General features: G+C 36.4%; 1 protein-coding gene and 1 non-coding gene across 2 annotated transcripts; one reads left to right on the top strand and one right to left on the bottom strand.

Annotated features, from left to right (window-relative positions):
• The first annotated feature begins 356 nt into the window (after positions 1-356).
• LOC147945835 (small nucleolar RNA R71) lies at positions 357-463 on the top strand. Its single transcript, XR_015597885.1, has one exon. It is a non-coding gene; the product is annotated as a small nucleolar RNA R71 (small nucleolar RNA).
• Positions 464-5,037: 4,574 nt separating this feature from the next.
• Positions 5,038-6,721, bottom strand: LOC104780345 (uncharacterized). Its single transcript, XM_010504843.3, has 8 exons — positions 6,407-6,721; positions 6,271-6,308; positions 6,073-6,181; positions 5,971-5,994; positions 5,828-5,896; positions 5,614-5,737; positions 5,456-5,516; positions 5,038-5,387 (listed from the first exon to the last, which is right to left on the bottom strand). Exons 1-8 carry the CDS (start codon positions 6,530-6,532, stop codon positions 5,219-5,221), a joined length of 720 nt encoding a protein of 239 aa, XP_010503145.2. The 5' UTR covers positions 6,533-6,721; the 3' UTR covers positions 5,038-5,218.
• Positions 6,722-12,660: the final 5,939 nt, after the last annotated feature.

Raw genomic sequence — 12,660 nt, 5'->3', positions numbered from 1 at the left:
GATTCTGGACGTAGTTGATCTCCTCAGACTGCTCACCCTCCCCATCTAGAACTTGGAAAGGGTCATCCTCAGATACGAAGTGGACATTCTTCTGCTGGCTGAGCAGGAGGCGATCAAGCTTGTCGTTAACATTCTTTAGGTCCTTCTTGTACTTCTTCTCAGAACCATCGTCGCTTCTAACTGTGCGGTCATAGTCGTCATGGTAGTTGCCAAAAGACTGGGCGAGATTCTCAACTAGTTGCCATCCTTCATCAACGTCTTTGTTCAGGAAGTTACCGTTAGAGGCAGTGTCAAGCAGCATGCGGATTTTTGGAAGGACACCACGGTATAGAGTGCTCAGCAGTGATTCGTTGCTGAAACCATGGTGTGGAAATTGGCTTTGGTAACCCTTGAAACGCTCCCAGGCTTCGCAGAATGATTCTGAGTGTTTATGAGTGAAGCTGGAGATTTCATTCCTAAGACGTGTTGTTCTGGAGTTGGAGAAGAACTTGGCCAGGAAGGCTTTCTTGCAGTCGTCCCAGGTGGTGATGGTTCCCTTAGGAATGTTTTTCTCCCATTGATGAGCTTTATCTCTTAGGGAGAATGGGAAGAGGCGGAGCTTGTAACAATCCTCGCTCACTCCATTGATCTTAGTGAGACTGCACAGAAGGTCGAACTCGTCCAAGTGGTCGAGTGGATCTTCCATAGGCAACCTGATATGATCATGAGACCATCCAAGAAAATCCTTGAGCCTTGTTCAACACAAACAAAGTTGAAGATCAATTCTTCCAGCTAAACAACCATTTGCAATACATTCCATTTGCCAAAGGAGGTTAATTTAGTTGTTCACTTGAAGAGTTTTAGGTCCAACTGGTTTAAGAGCTTCCAGAATTATGTATGGCAACCAGGTATTGTTTGAAGAAATGGTACAGCCCATGTTGTTTCTCATCAGCAAAATTGGACCAAGGAATGAAAGAGAGATAAGTTCAAGGATGCACTTATTGGGCTAATTCAAGAGATTATGGGCAAGGTTAGCATAGGAAATTATATTGGGGATGCTGTCAACCAAATCCAGTCCATTTTGAGCCTAATTCAAGCCCAAAAAATCCCAAAATAATCACTTTATTTTGTGGTCAGAGGGATGACGAAAATGGAGTTCAACTCACCTTGGGAAGGACACCTTGGGAAGGAAAACTTCAAGAGTTGGATCTTCATTCAACCATCTATCTTTAATGTGTTTTAGTTTCAAGAACAATTAATACTTGGCCTTGTTACCAAATTTTTTATCCGTATATAAACACATGTAATCTCATTTGATAATCAATCAATCAATTTTCCTTTTCATTTTAAGAGTCTACCACTTTGTTTTTTGTTAGAACACTTCCTTGTTTCTTGGTGTGTAATATCCAATCAACAACCTCCTCTTGTTGAACTAGTGTATCATATTTAGCAGCGATTGGAGTTGGGAATATCAGCAGCCTTCTGTAACTGTTGTACGACCCCTCAACCCATCAAATCTCCCTTGTTGCATCTTGCACCTTGGCGAGTTTCTATCTTTTCTAATCCGGCTGAGTGAACCTCGAATTTGGGCGTATTAAATGGTATCAGAGCCACTCAACCGATACTTATCTTTTGATTTTCTATCTTTTTATTTCTTTCATCTTCTATCTATTCATCTTCCTTCAAAAAAAAAAAGGAAAAAAAAGAAAACAAAAAAAAAGAGAAAAAAAAGCAAAAAAAAAATGTTTAATGATCGTCAAGATTATGGGATCATCGAAGACGGAGGGCTTGGGATTCTAAATCTACAATTGAAAGCACTTATGGGAGAGATGCGAAGGATGTGGAGGGTTGAGATGAATGCCATCTACAAGAGGTTGGATGAAGTTCAAGCGGAAGCACAACCGAGATGACCACAAATGTTGCATCATAGAAAAGAAAGAGATCAACCTAGAGTAACAAGGGCTGACGATTATTACAGTAGTCAATCCTCAAGAGGGAGCCACTTGAGACCAAGAAGTGCTAGAGAAGCAAGCGGAAGAGTGGATGATAATATGTGTATTTTGAAGTTGAAGATTCCTACTTTTCAAGGCAAGAACGACCGAGATGCATATCTTGAGTGGGAAAAAAAAATTGAGTCGGTTTTTAGTTGTCAAAACTATTACGATTTGTAGCCACTAGATTTTGTGATTATGCTACTACTTGGTGGGATCAATTGGTGATAAGCAGGAGGAGAAATGGAGAATACCCTATTGAGACTTGGACAGAATTGAAGTCTATGTTGAGCAAGCGATTTGTTCCCCACCATCACCATCGTGGTTCAAATCATATTCTAAGGAGAACTTCTAGACCAACTGATGGAGCGTCTACTGTCACGCCAAGTTACCAACAAGAAAGGATGTCTCTTGTTTCTAAGGAAGAGGAAGCTGCAAAGATAAGCCACCAAAATCACTTCAACACTCTCCAAACCATGGCTGTACAATTTCGAGGACGAAACTTTTTCAAGAGGAGGGGTATGATATGATCATGAGACCATCCAAGAAGATCCTTGAGCCTTGTTCAACACGAACAAAGTTGAAGATCAATTCTTCCAGCCAAACAACCATTTGCCAAAGGAGGTTAATCTAGTTGTTCACTTGAATAGTTTTAGGTCAAACTGGTTTAAGAGTTTCCATAATTATGTATGGAAACCAGGTGTTGTTTCAACTAAGCTAAAAGTGAAGAAATGGTACAACTCGTGTTGTTTCTCATCAGCAAAATTGGACCAAGGAATGAAAGAGAGAGAAGTTCAAGGATGCACTTATTGGGTTAATTCAAGAGATTATGGGCAAGGATAGCATTGGAAATTCTATTGGGGATGTTGTCTACCAAGTCCAGTCCATTTTGAGCCTAATTCAAGCCCAAAAAAGCCCAAAATAATCACTTTATTTTGTGGTCAAAGAGGGGTGACAAAAATAGAGTTCAACTCACCTTGGGAAGGACACCTTGGGAAGGAAAACTTCAAGAGTTGGGTCTTCATTCAACCATCTATCTTTAATGTGTTTTAGTTTCAAGAACAATTAATACTTGGCCTTGTTACCAAATTTTTTATCCCTATATAAACACATGTAATCTCATTTGAGAATCAATCAATCAATTTTCCTTTTCATTTTAAGAGTCTATCTCTTTGTTCTTTGTCTAGAACACTTCCTTGTTTCTTGATGTGTAATATCCAAGCAACACCCTCCTCTTGCTAGACTAGTGTGTCATATCTAGCAACGATTGGAGTTGGGAATATCAGCAGCCTTCCGCAACTGTTGTGCGACCCCTCAACCCATCAAATCTCCCTTGTTGCACCTTGCACCTTGGTGAGTTTCTATCCTTTCTAATCCGGCTGAGTGATCCTCGAATTTGGGTGTATCACAACCCGTGAAACTTGTTTCCTTGAATCATGGAGATCAGACCACTTTTGATTTCGAATTGTTGTTCTGCACAGCAGGAGGAACGATTCCAGCACGCTGAGTATGAGTGTTCGATGCATCCACAACACCAATGTTTCGCGGTCTCGGATTTGGTCCGTTAGGTTGTTCCATAGTGACTGGTGCGGCAACGGCGCCAAATTGATAATAGGATTTTTGTGTGTCCTAGCAGGTTCAATTAACCTTATGTGTTGTAGTACTTAAGGTGTCAATCCAAATGGGATGTTGCTAGCAATCAAGATGCAATCAACCAATCACAAGTCAAGCCAGTTCAAAGAGTGGTTTTATCTCTAACAATCCTAGAATGATCAGAATGCAAAACGGAAATGAGTTACAGAACTAGAATCGAGAATGCATGACAACAAGCAAAAATGAATGAAAATAGAAACGAGTCTAAACATGAGCTAAACAGCAAGAAGCGAAACAGTCTCAAGAATGCAATAAAAATCAGAAAGAAAGAAGTCTTAAGGATGGGAGTAATTGATATCGGTGGAGTATCCTAGTCTATAGAGTGTTTAAGATGCCACAAACAAACTATCCCTAAACAATGAACATCACTACTTAGCTAATCCAATCTCTTGACAGAAGCTACTCAAACTCAACCACTTCCAAACCTAGCTCTCGCTAGAGAAACATGATCAAGCAGGCATGACAAACAAGTTCATTCACGTCAACGAACATCCTAGACAACTAATCTCTTAGGCTAGGAATGTAAGTCTCTGGCACTAGCTGGTCAACATTTCATCGAACACCTTTTGGGTGTGGAAATGTCTAAGCCCTAGTTCCAATATTGATCAGAGAGAAACTAGTACTTCTAACTCTAGTCTAGAAGGGAATCATACAAATCAAAGCTTAAACACCCTACATCCTTAGATCCTCCACCTAATCTATCCCATCCTCAAGAACTCTAACACTACTCGGATCTAGAAACCATCATCAACGATACAAACTCATAAACCATTGAATCAAGCATCATTAGATAGATAAAATGGGAAGAACAACTTTGTAGAAGAAATCAAATGCAAAAACTGAATAAACTCAAAGATGTCGGATTACAAAGTCTGAGAACGTTTTTGGTGGCTAGGTAAAACCTTAAGGAAAAGAACTAAATGAGATAAAAGATGTCTCAAGCCAAGACTGAACAAAATGTATTTATAGTAAAAACATGTAAATCCCTAAAACTTAAAACGACAAGGCAAAGAGTCAGTTTGGGAATCTCCTGAAGTGTGTGAGACAGGGTGTCTTCCTGAGATGTGCAATTTCATCGTGGCTCAAACAATGTCGAGTGACGCGCGTGATGGGTGGCTCGACCGAGTGGCTCGAAGATGGGCTCGACTGGATGGCTCGAGATGTGGCTCGAAACGTGGCTTAACTGGATGGCTCGAGACGTGGCTCGAAACGTGGCTCGAACGGTGTGTTTCCGACGTAGATACCTGAAATACTCTGAAATGCACAATGTATGCAAAGATGATGCAAGAACTACCTAAATATGCAAAGTGTATAAAAGAGACTAGAAAATGATACAAAACAACTAGTTATCCTATCTAAATGCATGACAAATACATGCTATGCTACGAATAAGCAAAATATAGATATATGAGTAATATAATATCTCATGTTCTCTGAACTTTTATTCCAATCATGGAAAAAATAAACTCGCTTTGTATTTGTGTTCGTCAACCCATTCTCGCCTCACATTCGAAAAATGTTTATTAGATATATCGAGCTTTCTTATAGAAAAGGTCATGCATTGCTTCTTTCAAATACAACATTTCGCATGGACTTTAAAATCTTGATGTCTTGTTCGTAACTCTACCTCTTCCTTTCTTTCCAGCATGTGATTCCATGTCATTAGGCATTGTAAGCTGAAGATCTTCGATCTCAAACAGATTCTCAGTCAATTCTTGAGTTGCTGATGATCTCACTCTCGCTGATCTCCTTCGTGACTGCCTCCTGTAACATAACGATTAAGACACTACAAAGCATAGTGAAACATGAATTTAAAGGGTTAAAGTGAAAACCTTTTGGTTTCAGATTTCACTTTTTCTGCCTCAATCTTGTGTGCAGTAGATGCTCCTAAGGCTATTGATAAAACCATCAAGGAATATATAAGATCAATCTGTAGTAACAATAGTTATCAGCTAAACAAGAAGATGATGAGATATATATGTATACATACATTTGCTTCTGATAAATCGCCTTCTGTTTGGTACAAAAGGTCTCGGTGACGGTGAGTCTTCATCCGTTATATCTAACACATTCTCACTTGTTAGTACATTTCTCTGTTGTGTGTTTTCGCCTCTCTGATTTGAAAGTGTGAATTAATATCGTCAATACACATCCAAATAAAAACTTGAAGAAAAAATAAGTGAAACAGCAAAACATGTTCAAACCTCTAGTTCACAACATTTATACTTTAAGAGAGCATCTTTGCAAGTAACCTCGTGGTGCAATGCTTTCACCTGAAAATTTATCTAATCTTACACAAAGCAACTCTAAAAACATAAGACCAGAGAGAGTTTATGGTTTCATTCACCTTGGTTTTGGCTAAAATGATCTCCTGCAAACAAATTTTTTCACTGATGAGACTCTGTATCGAAGAGAGAATCAAGAAAACGAAGGGGACAAGGAAACTTACGCCTAAGAATTGGGAATTTGATTGAGCAAGGCTCCAATTCTGAACTTGCAATTTCTGTATGCCTTCACGTAGATTCCGCAATTCGTATCTACTTAGCTCAATTGTTTTACTTTTATTGTTAAAGAAAATAACATTTTCTTGAATTTTCATTACATCAACAAGTTACCAAAAATGAAGCTACATAGAACAAAAGGATACTCTCTTTCCTCAAGAAGCTTAACCAATGCTATATTCTCCTGTCAAAATCACATTCAGTAAATGAAAATTAAAAAAAAAAAAAAAAAAAAAAAAAAAATGATAGAGAATTTAAAGTATGCAAGAATGAGAAAGTAACCTTCATTAGCCGGTTTACATGTTCACGCAATTCCGGACAAGTATTAAGCTCTTCGTGAGACTGAGAGTTAGTGATATCAGAGAGACTCTGCCTCATCTTGTAACGAAATGGTGATCTTTTCATCATCCTCTCAGTTCTTGATACTTAATTTCATAAAACTAAAACAACAAGAGTTGAAGTCTGAAGGATACTCAAGTTTCAAAATTGAAATAAATGCCAGAAAGTAAATAAAAGCAGATACATTTTGTTTGTTCAAAACAAAGAAGGAGATTCTTTTTTTGAAAATTGCGAGATAGAAACAAAAAGAGAAAAGTTGAGAGGGAAACGAAGAAGAGAGCCAAAAGAAAAAATATATATTCAAAAAGAAGAGAAAGTGGTTTTTGACAAAGTTGGTTTGGAGTGAGGTTCGTCGTGGGTTGTGGCAACGGCTCTCCGAAGCAAAAAAGACCTGAAGAGTTTAGTTAGCTGCTAGCAGTATACTAAGACCTTAAATAGTATCAGCCTGTTCTTCCAACAAGCTAAATCAATCACTAAGTCTGATTCTGTATGATTTGGAAACAATCTAAAATTATAAATGTTTATAAACATTTGTTGTACCAGAAGCGTCTGTAGTCCAACGGTTAGGATAATTGCCTTCCAAGCAATAGACCCGGGTGACGCAGTTGCCTTTTTGATTTTTTATGGCTGATTAGTGTATGGGCCGAGGCAGGCTCACAAGGCCCTTTTGTGGCATATTTCTTTTTTCCCTTCTCCTTTTTTTTTGTATGTTCTTTCTTGTTTAGAGAAACGTTTTACAATGCTTTTTTTTTCTTCTTTTTCATAGAAATTAACTTATATTGATCAAGAATCAAAACAAAATAGTTAACAGATCCAATGCGGCCAATTCAATCAATCTGAGAAAAAAAAAAAAAAAAAAACTTTATACAACCTTTTCTACCTAATACAGGACCTAATTGATTTATTATAAGAGCATTTAGTAAAAGAGAAACAGATATATTCAAATTATCATACCAGTTATTTTAATATACTGTCATTTGTTTTTTAAGGCGATAAGGTATATTAGGTCTTATTCGAACAAAAGTTAACTTAAAAATCAAATTAATTTAATTAGGTATACATTTTTTTATTAATGAAAAAAATATAACTTTCATTTGAGAAGATTCAACATACTTTAACTAATTAAAACATTATCTTCGAATGATGATTACAAAGTAATACCCAATTTGGAGTAACGAAGAGTAAGATATTGAGCCAAACAGAAATAATTAAAACATTATCTAATGCATATCCACTATCCAAAATTGGATTCAACTAATTTGGATACTTTTCAGATCTAACTATAAAACGAATTTCTATAATCAGTGAATACTAAGTTGTTCAAGGACCATAAACATTAACATTTATTTAGAGGGGTATTGAATTTGACATTCTAAATGATCGTAGAATATTCTTAAAGGAAAATTTTGTGGGTTCACCCCTAGGATGAACCACTTTTATTCATCCCGTCTTAATTAACCAATCAAAATACAACAAGACGTCATGTCATATCATATTTATAAAATAAATCAAAATTAAAACAAAAAGACAAAATAAATTAAGGAAACAAATTCTGTAGATTTTTTAATAAGGAAATTATGTTGGTTTGAGTTTATAAAAGAATGATTAGAGTGTAAATTTACAATTAAACAAAATTATATGTCGGTTTGGGTTTTCAAAAAAAAGTGATTAGGGTTTAGATTTTACAATTAAACAAAATTATATGTCGGTTTGGGTTTACAAAATAGTGACTAGGGTTTAGATTTTATAATTAAACGAAATTATATGTCGGTTTGGGTTTACAAAAGAGTGGTTAGGGTTTAGAGTTTAGATTTTACAATCAAACAAAGTTATATGTCGGTTTGGCTTTATAAAAGAGTAGTTAGGGTTTAGATTTTATAATTAAAGAAAACTATATGTCAGTTTGGGTTTAAAAAATAGTGGTTAGGGTTTAGATTTTACAATTAAACAAAATTGTATTTCAATTTGGGTTTATAAAAGAGTGGTTAGTGTTTAAATTACACAAATAAACAAAATTATATGTCGGTTTGGGTTTATAAAAAAAGTAATTTGGATTTAGATTTTATAATTAAAAACTATAATATAATGTTTAGAATTAATAACTTTAAAATTGAATAATATACAGATTTTGTTTCTTTAATTAATAATTTGTTTCATTAATTAAGTGGGGGTGAATAAGAGAGGTTCACCCATAGAAATGTCCTTCTTAAAATCATTTGTTATTCAATTGAGGATTTTTAAAAATCTTATGAAATCCTATGTTATTCAACTTAAGATTTATGTGAAATCCTTTAAAATGATTCAGAATCTCTTGTTATTCAATCAGTAATTTTTAAAACTTACTTGAAATCTCTTGTTATTCAAAATATCACAACTTTTTTAAAACTTGCTACTTTGTATGATTTTAGGAGACTTTCTTTTGTTTTTTAGTTGAAAAGTATGACAATCAAAATCATACCTATAGAGATGGAATTTTGAAAGATTTCAAAGAAAAAAAAAAGACCGAAGATCTTGAAGCCAAAAACCCCCACCAATCACCAGCCACCTTCTCCACCGGTCTCAGCCTGAGACGTCGAGTTTTCTGGGTTTGCTGCAGCATCACCAGAGGCAGAGTAAAGGAATAATGAATTATGTTGGTTTGGATCAGAGGAAAAGTAATCTTCACAACACTAAACCAGTTAAATCCAATCTTCTCCAGCAAAGAAGCTCCCCCGCCGGAATGTTCACAAACCTCTTCGAGGAACATAGCTAACTGCAAGGAAGATTAACCATTGGGTTGCGGTTGTGAATGTGTCCGCTGTTGTGGTTGTGAAGACGGTTGCTGCGATTGTGACTGTTGTTGCTACGGTGGAGGCGGCCATTGTCGAGGAGGTTCAACAGCGAAAGGTGAAACAGACTAACATGAAGCATAACCTCTGGCAGATGACGACGGTTCACGTCTAGGAACTACGAGTTCGTTAGCTTTTTCTGGTTATACTTTAAATTTTCAGGTTGAGGTTCTCTCTCTCCCTTGAGCTCATGGAGATTTCGATCAAATTATTATTTGACACAAAAAAAAAACATCACCATCGTACATGAACTGAGGATATAGCTCCAACTATTGATCTGATATTCTATTGGTATTGTGTTGTAAAATATTTTAAAATCACCCAAAGTTTAATAAACAAATCTCAGAGAATCACATTTTCATTTTCTTTTTTAAAAATCTTAAAGTATCAAGTTGAATACCCCTCTTATAAATTTGCGTATTGAATTATCTTCTTTTATTATTCTATTTGTTAGACCATCTCCCAACTCCAATGATAGAATTCATAATAGGGATTTTAAGAACTTCTTCACTTTTTTCCCTCTAATACTAGAATTTCTAGTTGGGTTCTTAAGAACTTTTTTTATTTATTCTGTGAAATAATATGTAACAAAACTAACGATTTTATGAAACAATATGCCAGAAAGATATTGTCTATAAGATAAGTTGAGTATGTCTTGTTTGTGTTCAAACTGAAGCAATGATGTAGCCTGAGCTGACAAATAGAAGGAAAGACAGAACAATGGATTACTTGAGCAAACCAGTCTAGGCCACCTTTACGAGCAAACCAGTGGCCACTAAGCACACGCCGATTATCTCCATTCCTTCCAGTACACAGGAAAGGAAAACAATGTCTCCTCACCAAGTCCACCTGTAGCATTCCCGTTCCTTGGTCAGAAACATGATAAGACAAAGATTTGTGATGGGTGGTCTACTTCTCTTGGGAGCTTTGACTTTAGCTGTAACATTCAAATGCCCTCCTAAGATACACAGTTGAAAAAGTCACATAAATAACAAACATAGCTAAGAGGTTCAACCCTCCACACAACTTTGACAAGGAAAAAATTTGTTAAATCATATAAATGATGAAGAAAAAACTAAAAAGTCCAAACCTAATTAACTAGATGCATCAACCTAACGAGTGGCCATTTAAAAAACATGTCATAAAACTGCAGGCCAAAGCTCTTAGTCTCTCTCAATTGTAACAAAGCCACTTAATCTTTACAAGATGTACTACTATGTAATAACCTTCCCGGCCTAGTAGCTTCTCCAATGAGAGAGCAAGCTCCATGGCTACAACTAAATGGAAATATGCAGCACAATCATTATGATAAGTTCTAATGAAACCACAATCTCTTATCTAGTAATAACATCACACTAATCTCAGAGACGGGAAATGAAGCTTTACCACAGAGAGCATCTATCTCCTTTCTCAGGGTGATCAAAATTTGACTGAGGCAGAACCATGAGATGTAATTTGTCCCTCCCACCACGCTTGTTCTGTAGACCAAGTAAACAAATAGTGTTATAAATCAAACTTCAAACAATGAGGCTTATGAAATAAATAAATAAATGAAATCATTGGCTAAGAGACCTGATACTCCATCAACAGCTCAGCAAGCTCTCGCTCTTCCACACTCGAATTTTTGAAAAATCTGATTACCAAAACACCAAACAACTGAGTAATCAACACACTCCAACAAAGGCAAATCCAGATTCATTAGATCCTCAAAAAGTTTTTTAAATACTTTTTGTTTCTAATCAAAAAAAAAAGGAGTCATTTACATATAGAAACACCAATAAAGTTTAAAGCTAGATTCAAGAATTAAAAAAAAAAAAGAATCAATAGAGACAAACCTGAAAGTTATTCTATATTTGGTTCACCGAATTCGCAGATGGTGACCACCGAATTGTTTAGGTTTCTCCATAGAGAGAAAGAAGTTGTGAATCTGCAAGCAGTCGTCCCGCCTGAGTTGCTGAATTGGAGAGATTTGTGATAAAGAGAGTATGGAGAACTAAGATAATGTGAAGAAAATTCTTTTCGTTTCTTATTGAATACTCTCTTAAGTTTATACTAAGATGATAGCACTCTATTTATACATAGGACTGAGAAAATACAACCCTAATCATTTGAACATTTGTCATAATCACAAAGGAGATTGAGGGCATCAAACATATTCTTCTTCTCTATCTACAGTACTTTGTGACAGCTCAATGCTTTTGCTTTAGCAATGGCTTGACTGCAGGAAGCTTCCTTCGTTACTTCCTTCTTCTTATCCGACCGTTGCTCTGTAGCAGGCTTGTTGGGCTTCGTCATCTGAATTTTATTGGGCTTCACCAAATCCATATTCTTACTCTTCAAAACCTTTGTTTTGAAAACAGGTTTTGACAGTTACTCCCTTATACTCCCCTGCAAACTTAGTGTGGGTGGCAAGACCACACCATGTTTGTACCGTAGCTCAGCAAAAGGTTTAAGCAGAAGTGACTTTGTAAATATGTCAGCAATTTGTTGATGCGATGGCACATGCTTCACAACCAAAGCTCCCAAAGCTACTCTTTCGCGAACATAGTGATAGTGAGTTTCAAAATGCTTTGTCCGAGAGTGGAAGACTATATTAGCGGCAAGGTATATGAAAGAGAGGTTGTCACCATAGAGCTCTAGAGTATCTGGTTGGGGAATGCGTATATAGCGAAGCATGTTATTGATCCAAGCTAACTCTATAGCAGTTTTAGACAATGATATGTACTCAGCTTCGGTTGAACTCTTAGAGACTGAAGACTGTCATTTTGAGGACCAAGAGATGATATTGTTACCAAGAAATGTGCAGTAACCTGCTGTTGACCATCTTGTTTCTTTGCAGTCGGAATGGCTACTGTCACTGTAGGCGCTTAGCTTGAAATCAGTATTTTTACTGATATGCCCATCGTTGCTGTTCCTTTGATATATCTGAGAATTCTTTTGAGCAAGTGAAAGCCAGATATGGTTGGAGCATGCATTTTTTGACAGACAAAATTTACAGCTAACTGGATATCAGGTCTTGTTAAAGTGAGATACTGTAATTTCCCAACCAAACTTCTGAAGTATGTTGGGTTGGAAAAAAAATTCCTTCTGATGTGGCACTTGGTTGAGTTGTTCTGGCAGAGGTGTAGGCATTGGAGCACAATCAAACATTCCAATGACTTTGAGAAGGTCCTCTGCATATTTCTGTTGTGAGAGAAACATACCATCTTCATGATTTGTGGCTTGTATTCCCAAGAAGTATTGGAGTTTTTCCAGATCTTTCATTTTGAAGGCTTGATTCATATTTTCCAGGAGCTTGTTGAGAAGAGTTGGGTTGCTTGTGACACCCCGGTTTGCAGAGAGGTTTAAAAAAAAATGATTTGGCCACCT

This window comes from Camelina sativa, chromosome 4, assembly GCF_030686135.1.
Source record: "Camelina sativa cultivar CO46 ecotype springtype chromosome 4, ASM3068613v1".
NCBI lineage: Eukaryota > Viridiplantae > Streptophyta > Magnoliopsida > Brassicales > Brassicaceae > Camelina > Camelina sativa.
The sequence above is the reverse complement of the archived record's forward strand: the minus strand, read 5'-3'. Positions and strand labels throughout refer to the sequence as shown.